The following is a 17,259-nucleotide window of genomic DNA, read 5'->3' as shown; positions in this document are numbered from 1 at the left end:
GACCGCCCGGCCCCGCATGGGGGTCCCCGGACAGACGGACAGACAGAGCGGGGTGCCGTGGGGACAGACAGACGGACAGAGGGGGGTGCTGTGGGGACAGACGGACAGAGCGGGGTGCTGTGGGGACAGACGGACAGAGCGGGGGGGCGCGGGGACAGACCGCCCGGCCCCGCATGGGGGTCCCCGGACAGACGGACGGACAGAGCGGGGTGCCATGGGGACAGACGGACAGACAGAGCGGGGTGCCGTGGGGACAGACGGACAGAGCGGGGTGCCATGGGGACAGACAGACGGACGGACGGACGGGGTAACCGGGGTACCCGGGGACACCCGGGACCCCCATCAGTTACTGGGGGGTCAGGACCCCCCGGAGGGACCCAAGGGACCCCCAGAGGGACCCCCTGAGGGACCGGGGGGGATTGGGGACCCCCTGAGGGACCCCCATCAATTCCTGGGGGTCCAGACAACCCTGAGGGACCCGGGGGGGGATTTGGGACCCTCGGGACCCCCCCGAGGTACCTGAGGGACCCCCCTGAAGTAACTGAGGTACCGGGGGGGGGGATTTGGGACCCTCGGGACCCCCCCGAGGGACCCCCGGCACCCCCATAAGTTACGGGGGGGGTCAGGACCCCCCTGAGGGACCCCTGAGGTACCGGGGGGGCGGATTAGGGACCCTCGGGAACCCCCCTGAGGTACCGGGTGGGGGGATTTGGGACCCCTGGGACCCCCTGAGGTACCTGAGGGACCCCCGAGGGGCCCCTGGGACCCCCACAAGTTACGGGGGGTCCGGACCCCCCTGAGGGACCCAAGGGACACCCGGGACCCCCTGAGGTACCGGGGGGGGGCGGATTTGGGACACCCGGGACCCCCCCCGAGGGACCCCCATACGTCACTGGGGGGTCAGGACCCCCCCGAGGGACCCCTGGGACCCCCCCGAGGTACCGGGGGGGCGGATTAGGGACACCTGGGACCCCCCTGAGGGACCCCCGGGACCCCCATCAGTTACGGGGGGGTCAGGACCCCCCTGAGATACCGGGGGGGGGTGGGATTTGGGACCCTCGGGACCCCCCCGAGGCACCGGGGGGGGGATCTGGGACCCTCGGGACCCCCCCGAGGCACCGGGGGGACCCCCCCAAGTTCCGGGGGCTCCGCCCCCCCCCGCGAGCGCCGCGTCCCCGCGCCCGGCGGCGCCGGGGGGGCGGGGGGGGGGCGGGGCGGCGCCGGGACCGTTACGGCCGTTGGATTTCAAACCCGCTCTCCGCGCGGGGAGCGCCGGGCGGGGGGGGGGGGGGGGGGGGCGTGGCCGGCCGGCCTCGCCCCGCCCACCTTTCGGGGCCGTGACGGGCGGCGCGGGGCGACCAATGGGAGCGCGGCGTCCCGGCGCGGGGCCAACGGGCGGCCGCGCGCGCTTCGGCGGCCCCGCCCCCCCCGGGACGTCGTAACTGACAGCGCTTCCCGCCAATTCCAACGGCCGCCGGGAGCGCGCCGGCCCCTCCCCCCCGCGGCGGCGGGGTTGTTGGTGGGGGGGGGAAGGCGGCGGCCAATCGCCGCGCGCCGCCCCGTTGAGCGGCGGGCGGGGCGGCCAATGGCAGCGCGGGCGGGGCGGGGCGCGGGCCGCTCCGCGTTTCCTCTCCGGCTCGGTTCGGGCCCCCCCCCCCCCCCCCCGCCACACGCGCTCCCTCCCTCTGCCCCCCGCCCCCCTCGGCGGCCCCCCCCCGCCCCGGCCCCCCCCTCCCCGCTCTCCCCGCGGCTTCTTCGCTGCGAAGAAAATGGCGGCGGCGCCGAGCGGCGACGAGGAGCGGCTGTGAGTGCGGGGGGGGGGGGCGGGCGGGGCGGGGGCGCGGGGCCGGGGGAGCGCGGGGGGGAGGGGGGGGGGCGGGGGGTCCCGCCGCTGTTTTCCCGCGCGCGCGCGAAAGACGCGCGACCCCCCCCCCCCCCGCCCCCCGCCCCGCGCTTCCCCTTCACACCCCCCCCCCACCCCCCACCCCCCACCCCTCCCGCGCTTTTCTCCTCCCGCCCCCCCCCCCACACCCCCCCGCCCCTCCGTGCGCGCGCGCCCGCGCGGGAACGGCGGAAAAACCGGGGGGGGGGTGTGTGCGCCGTGAGTGCGTCACTAACGGCCGCGGCCCCCCCGCGCGCGGACCGCGCCGGAACAGCCGCCCCCCCGCCGCGGGGAACCCCCCCGGGGGCGCCCCCCCCCCCCCGCGGAACCCGCGCGGAACGGAACCCCCGCCCCGCCCCCCCCGAAGCGCCCCCAAAATGTCCCGCGTGCGCGGCGCCTGAAATGACCGAAATCGGCCCAAAATGTCCCAAACGCGGTGTTTGTGACACACCCCGAAATGCCCCAAATTGCCCCAAAATGTCCCGAACGCGGTGTTTGTGACACACCCCGAAATGCCCCAAATTGCCCCAAAATGTCACAAACACGCGGTGCCCAAAATGCCCCAAATTTCCCCAAAATGTCCCGTGTGCACGGCCCCCAAAACGCCCGAAATTGCCCCAAAATGTCCCGTGTACGTGGTGCCCGAAATGCCCCAAATTGCCCCAAAATGTCGCACGTACACGGTGCCCGAAACGCCCAAAATTGGCCCAAAATGTCCCAAACGTGGCGTTTGCGACACACCCCAAAATGAACCAAATGAGCCCAAAATGTCCTGTGTACATTGCGCCCAAAATACCTGAAATTGCCCCAAAATGTCCCAAACGCGGCGTTTGCGACGCGCCCTGAAATGCCCCAAATGAGCCCAAAATGTCCCAAACACGGAATGCCTGAAATGCCTGAAATTGCCCCAAAATGTCCCGTGTACGCGGCCCCCGAAATGCCTGAAATTGGCCCAAAATGTCCCAAAAATGGTGTTTGTGACACACCCCGAAATGCCCCAAATTGCCCCAAAATGTCCCGTGTACATTCTGCTTGAAATTGCCCCAAAATGTCCCGTGTACGCGGCGCCCGAAACACCCAAAATTGGCCCAAAATGTCCCAAACGCGGCGTTTGCGACACACCCCAAAATGAACCAAATGAGCCCAAAATGTCCTGTGTACATTGCGCCCAAAATGCCCGAAATTGCCCCAAAATGTCCCAAACGCGGCGTTTGCGACGCGCCCCGAAATGCCCCAAATTGCCCCAAAATGTCCTGTGTACGCGGTGCCCGAAATGCCCGAAATTGGCCCAAAATGTCCCGTGTGCGTGGCGCCCGAAACGACCGAAATCGGCCCAAAATGTCCCAAACGCGGTGTTTGCGACACACCCCGAAATGCCCCAAATTGCCCCAAAATGTCACAAACACGCGGTGCCCGAAACGCCCCAAATTGCCCCAAATGTCCCAAACGCGGTGTTTGCGACACACCCCAAAACGCCCGAAATTGCCCCAAAATGTCCCATGTACGTGGTGCCCGAAATGCCCCAAATTGCCCCAAAATGTCGCACGTACACGGTGCCCGAAACGCCCAAAATTGGCCCAAAATGTCCCAAACGCGGCGTTTGCGACGCGCCCCGAAATGAACCAAATGAGCCCAAAATGTCCTGTGTACATTGCGCCCAAAATACCTGAAATTGGCCCAAAATGTCACAAACACGCGGTGCCCAAAATACCTGAAATTGCCCCAAAATGTCCCAAACACGCGGTGCCCGAAATGCCCCAAATTGCCCCAAAATGTCCCAAACGCGGCATTTGCGCCACTCACCAAAATACCCAAAATGAGCCCAAAATGTCCCAAACACGCAGCACCTGAAATGCCCCAAATTGCCCCAAAATGTCCCGTGTGCGCGGCCCCCGAAATGACCGAAATTGCCCCAAAATGTCCCAAATGTGGTGTTTGCGACACACCCCAAAATGCCCCAAATTGCCCCAAAATGTCACAAACACGGGGTGTCTGAAATGCCCCGAATTGGCCCAAAATGTCCCAAACGCGGCGTTTGCGACGCGCCCCGAAATGAACCAAATGAGCCCAAAATGTCCCAAAAATGGTGTTTGCGATGCTCCCCAAAATACCCGAAATGAGCCCAAAATGTCCCGTGTACGTGGTGCCCAAAACACCTGAAATTGCCCCAAAATGTCCCAAACACGCGGTGCCCGAAATGCTGAAATTGCCCCAAAATGTCCCAAACACGAGGTGCCCGAAATGCCCGAAATTGGCCCAAAATGTCCCAAACACGCGGTGCCCAAAATGCCCCAAATTGGCCCAAAATGTCCCAAACGCGGCGTTTGCGCCACTCACCAAAATACCCAAAATGAGCCCAAAATGTCCCAAACACGCAGCACCTGAAATGCTCAAAATTGCCCCAAAATGTCCCGTTTACGCGGCGCCCGAAACGCCCCAAATTGCCCCAAAATGTCCCAAAATGGTGTTTGTGACACACCCCAAAATGCCCCAAATTGCCCCAAAATGTCCTGTGTACGCGGTGCCCGAAATGCCCGAAATTGGCCCAAAATGTCCCAAACGCGGCGTTTGCGTCGCGCCCCGAAATGAACCAAATGAGCCCAAAATGTCCCAAAAATGGTGTTTGCGATGCTCCCCAAAATACCCGAAATGAGCCCAAAATGTCCCATGTACGTGGTGCCCAAAACACCTGAAATTGCCCCAAAATGTCCCAAACACGCGGTGCCCGAAACGCCCCAAATTGGCCCAAAATGTCCCAAACACGCGGTGCCCGAAATGCCTGAAATTGCCCCAAAATGTCCCAAACACGAGGTGCCTGAAATGCCCCAAATTGCCCCAAAATGTCCCAAACACGCGGTGCCCGAAATGCCCAAAATTGCCCCAAAATGTCCCAAACGCGGCGTTTGCGCCACTCACCAAAATACCCAAAATGAGCCCAAAATGTCCCAAACACGCAGCACCTGAAATGCTCAAAATTGCCCCAAAATGTCCCGTTTACGCAGCGCCTGAAACGCCCCAAATTGCCCCGAAATGTCCCAAAAATGGTGTTTGTGACACACCCCAAAATGCCCCAAATTGCCCCAAAATGTCCCGTGTACGCGGTGCCCGAAACGCCCGAAATTGGCCCAAAATGTCCCAAACGTGGCGTTTGCGACGCACCCCAAAATGAACCAAATGAGCCCAAAATGTCCCAAAAATGGTGTTTGCGATGCTCCCCAAAATACCCGAAATGAGCCCAAAATGTCCCAAACACGCAGCACCTGAAATGCTCAAAATTGCCCCAAAATGTCCCAAACGCGGCGTTTGCGACGCGCCCCGAAATGCCCCAAATTGCCCCAAAATGTCCCGTGTACGTTGTGCTTGAAATTGCCCCAAAATGTCCCAAAAATGGTGTTTGCGACGCTCCCCAAAATGCCCCAAATTGCCCCAAAATGTCCTGTGTACGCGGTGCCCAAAACGCCCGAAATTGGCCCAAAATGTCCCAAAAATGGTGTTTGCGCCGCTCACCAAAATACCCGAAATTGCCCCAAAATGTCCCAAACACGCGGTGCCCGAAATGCCCCAAATTGGCCCAAAATGTCCCAAACACGAGGTGCCCGAAATACCTGAAATTAGCCCAAAATGTCCCAAATGCGGCGTTTGCGACACACCCTGAAATGCCCCAAATTAGCCCAAAATGTCCCAAACACGGGGTGCCCGAAATGCCCCAAATTGCCCCAAAATGTCCCAAACACGTGGTGCCCGAAATGCCTGAAATTAACCCAAAATCCGTCTCTGACGCTGCGCCCGAAATTGCCCAAAATGCCCCAAAATGCGGCGCTGACGCTGCGCTCAAAATGCCCCAAATTAACCCAAAATCCGGCCCCGAAATGCGACAAATTAACCCAAAATTCCACCCGTTTCCCCCGTTTCCGCCCGTTTTCCCCATTTTTCCGTTTTTCCCGTTCCCGCCTGTTTTTCCGCGTTTTCCCCATTTCCGCCTGTTTTCCGTTTCCGCCCGTTTTCCCGTTTTTCCCGTTTTTTCCCCATTTTCCCCGTTTTTCCCGTTTCCGCCCATTTTCCCCGTTTTCCCCATTTTCCCGTTTTCCCTGTTTTTCCCGTTTTTCCTGTTTTCGCCTGTTTTTCCGTTTCCGCCCGTTTTCCCCGTTTTCCCTGTTTTTCCCATTCCCATCCATTTTTCCCCATTTTCCCCATTTCCGCCTGTTTTCCGTTTTTCCCTCTTTTTCCCTGTTTTTCTTTGTTTTCCCGTTTTCCCCGTTTTTCCCCATTTCCGCCCATTTTTCCCGTTTTCCCCGTTTTTCCCCCGTTTTTCCGGTTTTTCCCCATTTCCGCCTGTTTTTCCGTTTCCCCGTTTTCCCATTTTCCCCGTTTTCCCCATTTCCCCGTTTTCCCGTTTTCCCCGTTTTCCCCGTTTTCCCCGTTTTCCCCGTTTCCCCCGTTTCCGCCCGTTTTCCCCGTTTTTCCGTTTCCGCCCGTTTTCCCATTTTCCCCGTTTTCCCCGTTTTCCCGTTTTCCCCATTTCCCCGTTTTTCCCGTTTTCCCCGTTTCCCCGTTTTCCCCATTTCCCCGTTTTCCCCATTTCCCCGTTTCCCCGTTTCCGCCCGTTTCCGCCCGTTTCCGCCCGTTTTCCCCGTTCCGCCCGTTTTCCCCGTTTCCCCGTTTCCGCCCGTTTCCCCGTTTCCGCCCGTTTTCCCCGTTTCCCCGTTTCCGCCCGTTTTCCCCGTTTCCCCCGTTTTCCCCGTTTCCGCCCGTTTTCCCCGTTTTCCCCGTTTTTCCCCGTTTCCCCATTTCCCCGTTTCCGCCCGTTTTCCCCGTTTCCCCGTTTTCCCCGTTTCCGCCCGTTTCCGCCCGTTTTCCCCGTTTCCCCATTTCCCCGTTTCCGCCCGTTTTTCCGTTTCCGCCCGTTTTCCCCGTTTCCCCGTTTCCGCCCGTTTTCCCCGTTTCCCCGTTTCCGCCCGTTTTCCCCGTTTTCCCCGTTTCCGCCCGTTTCCGCCCGTTTTCCCCGTTTTTCCGTTTCCGCCCGTTTCCGCCCGTTTTCCCCGTTTTTCCGTTTCCGCCCGTTTCCCCGTTTCCGCCCGTTTCCCCGTTTCCGCCCGTTTTCCCCGTTTCCCCGTTGTTTTCGTTGCCGCCCGCGGGTCCCGCTGTTGGGGTTCGGGGACCCCCTGTCCGTCCGTCTGTCCGCCCCGTGTCTCTCCGTCTGTCCGTGTGTCCGTCTGTCCGCAGGGAGCGGCGCCCGGAGCAGACCCGTGTGGGGACCCCCGTCCTGTGTCCGTCTGTCCGTCTGTCTGTCCGTCTGTCCGTCCGTCTGTCTGTCTGTCCGTCTGTCTGTCCGCAGGGAGGAGCAGCCGCAGCAGCCGTTGGCGCCCGTCCCGTGTCCGTGTGTCCGTCCGTCCCGTGTCTGTGTGTCTGTGTGTCTGTCCGTCCGTCCCGTGTCCGTGTGTCCGTCCGTCCGTCCCGTGTTCCTGTGTCCGTGTGTCTGTGTGTCTGTCCGTCCGTCCCATGTCCGTGTGTCTGTCCGTCCGTCCCGTGTTCATGTGTCTGTGTGTCTGTCCCGTGTCTGTGTGTCCGTCCGTCCCATGTCCGTGTGTCTGTGTGTCCGTCTGTCTGTCCTGTGTCCGTGTGTCTGTCCGTCCGTCCCGTGTCCGTGTGTCCGTCCGTCCCGTGTCCGTGTGTCCGTGTGTCCGTCCGTCCCATGTCCACGTGTCTGTCCGTCCGTCCTGTGTCTGTGTGTCCGTGTGTCTGTCCATCCTGTGTCTGTGTGTCCGTGTGTCTGTCCATCCTGTGTCCGTGTGTCTGTCCGTCCCGTGTCTGTCTGTCTGACCGTCTCTCGTCTGTCTGTCTGTCCCCGCAGGGAGGAGCAGCCGGCGCTGCCCGTCCTCTGTCCGTCTGTCTGTCTGTCCCACGTCCGTCCATCTGACCGCCTGTCCATCTGTCTGCGCCATGCCTGACCGCCTGTCCGTCTGTCTGTCCCGTGTCTGACCCTCTGTCCGTCCGTCTGTCTGTCCCATGTCTGACCGTGTGTCCGTCTGTCTGTCCCATGTCTGACCCTGTGTCCGTCTGTCTGTCCCATGTCTGACCGTGTGTCCGTCTGTCTGTCTGTCCCGTGTCTGACCGTGTGTCCGTCTGTCCGTCCGCAGGGAGGAGCGGCCCCCGCGGCCCAAGAAGCCGAAGCGCCGGGACGAGTCTCTGTCTGTCTGTCCGTCTGTCCGTCTGTCCTGTATCTGTGTGTCCATGTGTCTGTCTGTCCCATACCTGACTGTCCGTCTGTCCATCCGCAGGGAGGAGCGCCCCCCGCGGCCCAAGAAGCCGAAGCGCCGGGACGAGTCTGTCCTGTATCTGTCTGTCTGTCTGTCCGTCTGTCTGTCCCGTATCTGTCTGTCTGTCTGTCTGTCTGTCTGTCCTGTATCTGTCTGTCTGTCCGTCTGTCCCGTATCTGACCCTGTGTCCGTCTGTCCGTCCGCAGGGAGGAGCGCCCCCCGCGGCCCAAGAAGCCGAAGCGCCGGGACGAGTCTGTCCTGTATCTGTCTGTCTGTCTGTCCGTCTGTCCCATATCTAACCCTGTGTCCGTCTGTCCGTCCGCAGGGAGGAGCGCCCCCCGCGGCCCAAGAAGCCGAAGCGCCGGGACGAGTCTGTCCTGTATCTGTCTGTCTGTCTGTCCGTCTGTCCCATATCTAACCCTGTGTCCGTCTGTCCGTCCGCAGGGAGGAGCGCCCCCCGCGGCCCAAGAAGCCGAAGCGCCGGGACGAGTCTGTCCTGTATCTGTCTGTCTGTCTGTCCGTCTGTCCCATATCTAACCCTGTGTCCGTCTGTCCGTCCGCAGGGAGGAGCGCCCCCCGCGGCCCAAGAAGCCGAAGCGCCGGGACGAGTCTCCGGCGCCGGAACCGGCGGAAGCCGAGGGGTCCGGGGGCAGCGCCGCCGCCCCCCCCGCCCCGGAGCCCGCGGCCTCGCCCCGCCCCCCCGCCTCGCCCCGCCCCCCGCGGCCCGCCTCGCCACGCCCCCCCGCCTCGCCACGCCCCCCCGCCTCGCCCCGCCCCCCGTCGCCCCGCCCCCCGCGGGCGGGGTCTCCCAAGCCGCGCCGCTCGGTGATCCGGGACCGGGGGCCCATGTACCACGACCCCACGCTGCCGCCCGGCTGGACCCGCAAGCTCAAGCAGCGCAAGTCGGGCCGCTCGGCCGGCAAGTTCGACGTCTACCTGATCAAGTGAGTCCTGACCCATTGCCGCCTCTTTTGGACCCGTTTCCGCCTCCTTTTGCCCCGTTTCCGCCTCTATTTCCCCCATTTCCACCTCCTTTGGGCTCATTTCCGCCTCCTTTGGGCTCATTTCCACCTCTTTTGCCCCATTTCCGCCTCTATTTCCCCCATTTCCACCTCCTTTGGGCTCATTTCCGCCTCCTTTGGGCTCATTTCCGCCTCTTTTGCCCCATTTCCGCCTCTATTTCCCCCATTTCCACCTCCTTTGGGCTCATTTCCGCCTCTTTTGCCCCATTTCCGCCTCTATTTCCCCCATTTCCACCTCCTTTGGGCTCATTTCCGCATCCTTTTGCCCCATTTCCTCCTCCTTTTGCCCCGTTTCCACCTCCTTTGGGCTCATTTCCTCCTCCTTTTGCCCCGTTTCCGCCTCCTTTTGCCCCACTTCCTCCTCCTTTTGCCTCGTTTCCGCCTCCTCTTGGTTCATTTCCGCCTCCTTTTGCCCCATTTCCTCCTCCTTTTGCCCCATTTCCGCCTCTATTTGCCCCGTTTCCGCCTCCTTTTGCCCCATTTCCTCCTCCTTTTGCCCCATTTCCGCCTCTATTTGCCCCATTTCCTCCTCCTTTTGCCCCATTTCCGCCTCTATTTGCCCCGTTTCTGCCTCCTTTTGCCCCATTTCCGCCTATTTTGCCCCGTTTCCGCCTCTTTTGCCCGTTTCCGCCTCCTTTTGCCTCGTTTCCGCCTCCTTTTGCCCCATTTCCTCCTCCTTTTGCCTCGTTTCCGCCTCCTTTTGCCCCATTTCCTCCTCCTTTTGCCTCATTTCCGCCTCTTTTGCTCCGTTTCCGCCTCTTTTGCCCCATTTCCACCTCCTTTTGCCCCATTTCCGCCTCTATTTCCCCCATTTCCACCTCCTTTGGGCTTATTTCCGCCTCCTTTTGCCCCATTTCCGCCTCCTTTTGCCCCATTTCCGCCTCCTTTTGCCCCATTTCTGCCTCCTTTTGCCCCACTTCCTCCTCCTTTTGCCCCGTTTCTGCCTCCTCTTGGTTCATTTCCGCCTCCTTTTGCCCCATTTCCGCCTCCTTTTGCCCCGTTTCCACCTCCTTTTGCCCCATTTCCGCCTCCTTTTGGCGCTTTTCCGCCTCCTTTTGGTGCTTTTCCGCCTCTTTTGGACCCGTTTCCGCCTCCTCTTGCCCCATTTCCGCCTCCTTTTGGTGCTTTTCCGCCTCCTTTTGCCCCATTTCCGCCTCTATTTGCCCCATTTCCGCCTCTATTTGCCCCGTTTCCGCCTCCTTTTGCCCCGTTTCCTCCTCCTTTTGCCTCATTTCCGCCTCTTTTGCCCCGTTTCCTCCTCCTTTTGCCTCATTTCCGCCTCTTTTGCCCCGTTTCCTCTTCCTTTTGCCTCATTTCCGCCTCTTTTGCCCCGTTTCCGCCTCGTTTTGCCCCATTTCCGCCTCCTTTTGCCCCGTTTCCGCCTCCTTTTGGCTCCTTTCCCCTCCCCAACACGTCCTCTCCCGCCCTTTTTTTGTGTTTTCCCGCCCTTTTGCTTTTTCCCGCTCTTTTGCATTTTCCCACCCTTTTCCTTTTCCCGCCCTTTTGCTTTTTCCCGCCCTTTTGCGTTTTCCCGCCATTTTGCTTTTTCCCGCCATTTTGCCTTTTTCCCGCCCCTTTGCGTTTTCCCGCCCTTTTGCCTTTTTCCCGCTCTTTTGCTTTTCCCCCCCTTTACATTTTCCCGCCCTTTTATATTTTTCCCGCCCTTTTGCTTTTTCAGCCTCTTTTGCCTTTTTCCCGCCCTTTTGCTTTTTCCCGCTCTTTTGTGTTTTCCCGCCCTTTTGCCTTTTTCCCACTATTTTGCTTTTTCCCGCCTTTTTACTTTTTCCTGCCCTTTTGCCTTTTTCCCGCCCTTTTACATTTTCCCGCTCTTCTGCTTTTTCCCGCCCTTTTGCTTTTCCCCACCCCTTTAAATTTTCCCGCTCTTTTGCTTTTTCCCGCCCTTTTACATTTTCCCGCCATTTTGCCTTTTCCCGCCCTTTTGCTTTTTCCCGCCCTTTTATGTTTTCCCGCCCTTTTGCCTTTTTCCCGCCCTTTTGCTTTTTCCCTCCCTTTTACATTTACCCGCCCTTTTGTATTTTCCCGCTCTTTTACTTTCCCACTCTTTTTTTCCTTTTCCCGCCCTTTTGCCTTTTTCCCGCCAATTTGGTTTTTCCCGCCCTTTTACATTTTCCCGCTCTTTTGCTTTTTCCCGCCCTTTTGCCTTTTTCCCGCCCTTTTGCCTTTTCCCGCTCTTTTGCTTTTTCCCGCCCTTTTGCTCTTTCCCGCCCTTTTACATTTTCCCGCCCTTTTGCCTTTTCCCGCCCTTTTACATTTTCCCGCTCTTTTTTTTTTTCCTGCTTTTACATTTTCCCGCCCTTTTGCCTTTTTCCCGCCGTTTTGCTTTTTCCCACAATTTTGCTTTTTCCCGCTCTTTTCCTTTTTCCCGCCCTTTTACATTTTCCCGCCCTTTTGCCTTTTCCCGCTCTTTAAATGCTTTTCCCCCCTTGTTCCTTTTTCCCGCCCTTTTGTTTTTTCCCGCCCTTTTACATTTTCCCGCCCTTTTGCTTTTTCCCGCCCTTTTATGTTTTCCTGCTCTTTTTTGCTTTTTCCCACCTTTTTGCTTTTTCCCGCTCTTTTCAATTTTCCCGCTCTTTTGCCTTTTCCCGCCCTTTTCCTTTTTCCCGCTCTTTTTTATTTTCCCACCCTTTTTTGCCTTTTCCAACTATTTTCCTTTTTCCCGCCCTTTTAATTTTTCCCGCTCTTTTTTTGCTTTCCTCCCTTTTTTGCTTTTTCCCGCCATTTTGCTTTTCCCACTCTTTTGCTTTTTCCCGCCCTTTTTTCCTTTTTCCCGCCCTTTTCCTTTTCCCGCCCTTTTGCTTTTTCCCGCCCTTTTCCTTTTCCCGCCCTTTTGCTTTTTCCCGCCCTTTTCTTTTTCCCACCCTTTTCTCCTTTTCCCGCCCTTTTGCTTTTTCCCGCCCTTTTCCTTTTCCCGCCCTTTTGCTTTTTCCCGCCCTTTTCCTTTTCCCGCCCTTTTCCTTTTCCCGCCCTTTTCTCCTTTTTCCCGCCCTTTTTTCCTTTTCCCGCCCTTTTGCTTTTTCCCGCCCTTTTCCTTTTCCCGCCCTTTTCCTTTTTCCCGCCCTTTTCCTTTTCCCGCCCTTTTCTCCTTTTTCCCGCCCTTTTTTCCTTTTCCCGCCCTTTTGCTTTTTCCCGCCCTTTTCCTTTTCCCGCCCTTTTCTCCTTTTTCCCGCCCTTTTTTCCTTTTCCCGCCCTTTTTTCCTTTTCCCGCCCTTTTGCTTTTTCCCGCCCTTTTCCTTTTTCCCGCCTTTTTCCTTTTCCCGCTCTTTTCCTTTTTCCCGCTCTTTTCCTTTTTCCCGCCCTTTTTTCCTTTTCCCGCCCTTTTCCTTTTTCCCGCCCTTTTCCTTTTCCCGCTCTTTTCCTTTCCCGCCCTTTTCCTTTTTCCTGCCCTTTTCCTTTTCCCGCCCTTTTCCTTTTTCCCGCCCTTTTCCGTTTTCCCGCCCTTTTCCTTTTCCCCGCTCTTTTCCTTTTCCCGCCCTTTTCCTTTTTCCCGCCCTTTTCCGTTTTCCCGCCCTTTTCCTTTTCCCCGCCCTTTTCCTTTTCCCGCCCTTTTCCTTTTTCCCGCCCTTTTCTCCTTTTTCCCGCCCTTTTCCCGCCCTTTTCCTTTTCCCGCCTTTTTCCTTTTTCCCGCCCTTTTCCTTTTCCCGCCCTTTTCCTTTTCCCGCCCTTTTCCCCGTTACCCCCACATTAATTACCCCCCCGGCTGTGGTTCCCCCTCCCCATTGATTCCCCCGATATCAATTAATTAAGTCGCTAATTAACCGTGTTCCCCGCTGGCGGGGAGGTCGTTCCGCTGTGTTCCCCCCATATCCATTAATTAATTAACACCATGTTAATTAACGCGCAGGGGAGGGCGTTCGCTCCGAGACGGAGCCGATATGAACCCCAATATCCATTAATTAATTAACACTGTGTTAATTAACGCGCAGGGGAGGGCGTTCGCTCCGAGACGGAGCCGATATGAACCCCAATATCCATTAATTAATTAACACTGTGTTAATTAACGCGCAGGGGAGGGTGTTCGCTCCAAGCTGGAGCTGATCACGGACCCCAGTGTCCATTAATTAATTAACACCGTGTTAATTAGCACCTGAACCCCAATACCCATCAATTAACGATCTATTGACCCCAATACCCATCAATTAACGATCTATTGACCCCAATACCCATGAATTAACAACGTATTGACCCCAATACCCATCAATTGACGATGTATTGATCCCAATACCCATCAATTAACGATCTATTGACCCCAATACCCATCAATTAACGATCTATTGACCCCAATACCCATGAATTAACAACGTATTGACCCCAATACCCATCAATTGACGATGTATTGATCCCAGTACCCATCAATTGATGACGTATTGACCCCAATACCCATCAATTGACGATGTATTGATCCCAATACCCACCAATTGATGACGTATTGACCCCAATACCCATCAATTGATGACGTATTGACCCCAATACCCATCAATTAACGATCTATTGATCCCAATACCCATCAATTAACGATCTATTGATCCCAATACCCATCAATTGATGACGTATTGACCCCAATACCCATCAATTGACGATGTATTGACCCCAATACCCACCAATTGACAATCTATTGATTATCCCAGCGCACAAAGGAAGGCGTCCCGGTACTAATTACCTAATTAACGAGTGTGTTAATTATTCTCAGCCCGCAGGGGAAGGCGTTCCGCTCCAAGGTGGAGCTCATCGCCCACTTTGAGAAGGTGGGGGACACGTCGCTGGACCCCAACGACTTCGACTTCACGGTGACGGGCCGGGGCAGCCCCTCCCGGCGGGAACCGCGGCCCCCCCGGCCCCCCCGGCCGCGCGGCGGGGGGGGCGGGGCCGGCGGGGGGGGGGCGGGGTCCGGCCGGGGGCGGGGCCGCCCGCGCGGCTCCAGCAAAGCCCGCCCCCCCGCGCCCCCGCCCCCCCCCCCCACCCACCCCGGCGCCGCCGCCGCCGCCCCCCCCACCCGCCTGCTGGTGAAGACGCCGTTCGCGGGGGGGGGCGGCCGGGGGGAGGGGGAGCGGGGGGGGGGGGGCGCCCCCCCCAGCCCCCCCCGGCGCCCCGGGCGGAAGCGCAAAGCGGAGCCGGACGCGCTGCCCAAAAAAAGGGGGCGCAAGCCGGGGGGGGGCGGCGGTGCGGCGGGGGGGGGCGGCGCGGCGGGGGCGGGCGGGGGGGCGTCCGGGGGGGCCCCCCCCCCCGAGGCGAAGAAGACGGCCCCCCCCGCGCTGACCGAGTCGCTGCTGCCCATCAAGAAGCGCAAGACGCGGGAGGGGGCGCTGGGCGAGAGCCCCCCCCCCGGCCCCCCCCGCGGGCGCCGCAGCAAGGAGAGCAGCCCCCGCGCCGCCCCCCCGAAAAAGGAGCCGCCGGACCCCCCCTCCTCGCCGCACCCCCCCCCCCCGCCGCCCCCCCCGCCGCCGCCGCCGCCGCCCCCCCCCCCCACCACCCGGGACTTGAGCCCCCCCGACGGCTGCGCCCCCGATAAGACTCGCCCCCCCCCCGCCACGCCGCCCCCCCCCGCCCCGAAGCACCGGGGGGGGGACCCCGAGAACAAGGACGTTGTGGCGGCCGCCGCCCCCCCGGCGCCCCCCCCCTCGCCGCCGCCCCCCCGGACGCCGCTGCCCGAGCGGGTCAGCTGACTGCGCCCCCCCCCACGGACACACGGACGCCCCCCCCAGCGCCCGCCCCCCCCCGCGCCCCCCCCGCTTTGCACTTTGCTCGATGGAAACGGGGCGGGGGGGCGGAGCCCCGACCTGCGCCCCCCCCCGCCGGGTGGTTTTGGGGGGGGGGTCTCCAAGGAGGAGGGGGGGGTCTGACCCCCCCCCCACGCCCCTCCCCCCCCCACCCCGCCCCCCCCCCGGTCGCCGCTTTTCTCGTTCTTCCAGTTTTTCGTTCCCCGTTTTTCGCCGGTTTGCACTAAAGGGGGGGGCGGGGAAGGCCCCGCCCCCCGGGCCGCTGCGGCCAATGGGGAGCGGGGGGATCCGGCGGCCAGCCAATCGGGGCGCGGCGGGGGCGGGGCCGCGTCGGCGGATCCGGGGTTGAGCCAATGGGAAGCGGCGCTGCGTCGTGGGCCAATCGGGAGTGACTGTGGCGGCGGGAGCTGGGCTTGAGCCAATCAGGAGCGGCGTTCTGGTGGGGCGGGATCCGGTGTGGAGCCAATCAGGGGCGGCGCTCGCCGGGGGCGGGGTGCGGGCCCCGGCCAATCAGGGGCGACTCCGCGGGAGCAGGGTCTGGTCTGGAGCCAATCGGGAGCGACTTCGGGTTGGGATCCAGGCCGCAGCCAATCAGGGCGCAGGGCGGGGTCTCCAGCCAATGGGGAGCTCCGGGCAGCTCGAGGGGACCTGGTCCCCAGCCAATCAGAGGGGGCTCGGGGCAGGGAGGGGCCTCGAGGGGTGTGAGCCAATCAGGAGAGAGGGCGGGGCCGGGCGCGGGCCAATCGCGGCTCTGGGCGGGGGCGGGGCCCGGCCGGGATCCAATCAGGAGTGGTTTGGATTGGAGGGGCGGGTCCGGCCCCCGCCCGGTGGCCAATCGGGAGCCGGGCGGGGCCCCGGGCCAATGGGCAGCGGCCGCGGGCTGGGGGCGGGCTCTGAGCCAGCCAATAGGAGCTGACCTGGCGGGGGGGGGGGGGGGGTGGGGGCGGGGTCTGGTCCGTGTCCTCTGCCCCCCCCGGGGTGTCCCCACGGGTCCTGGGGTGTCACTGTCACCAATGGGGGGGGTCCCCCATTCCGGGGGGGGGGGTCACCGTCCCCTGGGGTCCCGGCCTGGGGGGTCCCACCTTTGGGGGGGGGGGGCCCATCTTTAGGGGGGGGTCCCCATCTTTGGAGGGGGGGTCCCCATGTTCTGGGTGTCCCCATAGTTGGGGGGTGTCCCCCTCTCGGGGTGTCCCCATAGTTGGGGGGGGGGTCCCCATGTTCTGGGTGTCCCCATAGTTGGGGGGGGGGGTCCCCGTATTCGGGGTGTCCCCATTTTGGGGTGCCCCCCCCCGCCCCCCCCAGGTCCCGTCCTGCACTTTAGGGCTCGGGGGTGTCCCCATGTCCCCCCCCCCCCCCCCCAATCTCTTCCAGCCGCTCGCCCCCCCCCACCCCCCCCACCCCCCCCGGCTCCCCATGGCAATAAGGGGGGGAGGAGCAGGGGCCCGATCCTGGGCCGCCCCCCCCCCCCCCCCCCGGGGTCCGGGGGGGCGCGGGGGGGGGCGGGGGGGGCCCCCCAGCACCTATTTATTGTTCCCGAGTCGCGCGGGGAGACGTTTTGCCTTATAAATTTACAAAAAACAACAAAAACCCCCCTCGGCTGTGGATTCTTCCGGGGGGGGGGGAGGGGGGAGGCCCCGCCCCCCCCCCCCCGGGTCTGTGTCTGTGCTGGAGTTGATCTATAAATCTGTGTATCCAACACCCGCCTCCCGCCTCTTTCTGGGACCCCCCCGGGCCCCCCCCCACCCCCCGGGCCCCCCCCGCGTCCCGCCGGCTCCGCGCATCCCCATTGGATCCCCCGCCGTGACGTCACTGGATCGCGGACTCCCCCCCCCCCCCCCCCCAGCGCAGCGCGGCGCGGGATCCCCGCCTCTCCGCTGACGTCACTCGCGAGGGGCGTGGCTACGCGCGGCGGTTCTGGCGCGCTCAAGGTGGCGCCGTCTCCATGGAAACGGCGACGCGTCCGCCGCGCGAAAAATGGCGGCGCTTAAAGGGGCCGCGCACGGAGAGGCGGGAACGGGGGGGCAACGGGGTGTCCACGCCCCCCCCCGGGGGCTCCACGCGTGTCCGTGTACCCCCCCCCAACACGGGGGTGGCGCGTTAATTAGCGGCGTCGGTAATTGGGGGTCCGGAGAGGTCTGGGGGGCACTGGGGGGGGTTGGAGTGACATGGGGGGGATGTGGGTGGTAGCATGGGGGGGGTGGGGGTGTCATGGCGGGGGGGGGGTGTGGGTGATACCATGGGGGGGACACGGGGGGGTCCTGGGGACTTTGAGGGGGTTGGGATGATACCATGGGGGGAGCACACGGGGGGTCCTGGGGGACTTTGGGGGGGTTGTGGGTGGTACCATGGGGGGAACACACGGG

The 17,259-nt window shown here is 61.6% G+C and overlaps 1 protein-coding gene across 1 annotated transcript; it reads left to right on the top strand.

Annotated features, from left to right (window-relative positions):
* Nucleotides 1–1,719: 1,719 nt before the first annotated feature.
* LOC309452528 (uncharacterized protein) lies at nucleotides 1,720–16,586 on the top strand. The gene is made up of 3 exons (XM_082077148.1): nucleotides 1,720–1,804; nucleotides 8,703–9,083; nucleotides 13,870–16,586. The coding sequence occupies exons 1-3, from the start codon at nucleotides 1,770–1,772 to the stop codon at nucleotides 14,840–14,842; spliced, it is 1,389 nt and encodes a 462-aa protein (XP_081933274.1). The 5' UTR covers nucleotides 1,720–1,769; the 3' UTR covers nucleotides 14,843–16,586.
* The last annotated feature ends 673 nt before the right edge of the window (nucleotides 16,587–17,259 follow it).

This window comes from Streptopelia decaocto (genome assembly GCF_964273445.1).
Source record: "Streptopelia decaocto genome assembly, contig: HAP1_SCAFFOLD_796, whole genome shotgun sequence".
Taxonomy (NCBI): domain Eukaryota; kingdom Metazoa; phylum Chordata; class Aves; order Columbiformes; family Columbidae; genus Streptopelia; species Streptopelia decaocto.
The sequence above is the reverse complement of the archived record's forward strand: the minus strand, read 5'-3'. Positions and strand labels throughout refer to the sequence as shown.

Excerpts from the sequence above, each read along its gene's own strand:
- LOC309452528 (XM_082077148.1), top strand. The coding sequence starts at position 1,770 with ATGGCGGCGGCGCCGAGCGGCGACGAGGAGCGGCT. Across the intron at positions 1,805-8,702 it reads AGCGGCGACGAGGAGCGGCT|GGAGGAGCGCCCCCCGCGGC; the intron begins GTGAGTGCGGGG and ends GTCCGTCCGCAG. Across the intron at positions 9,084-13,869 it reads TTCGACGTCTACCTGATCAA|CCCGCAGGGGAAGGCGTTCC; the intron begins GTGAGTCCTGAC and ends AATTATTCTCAG.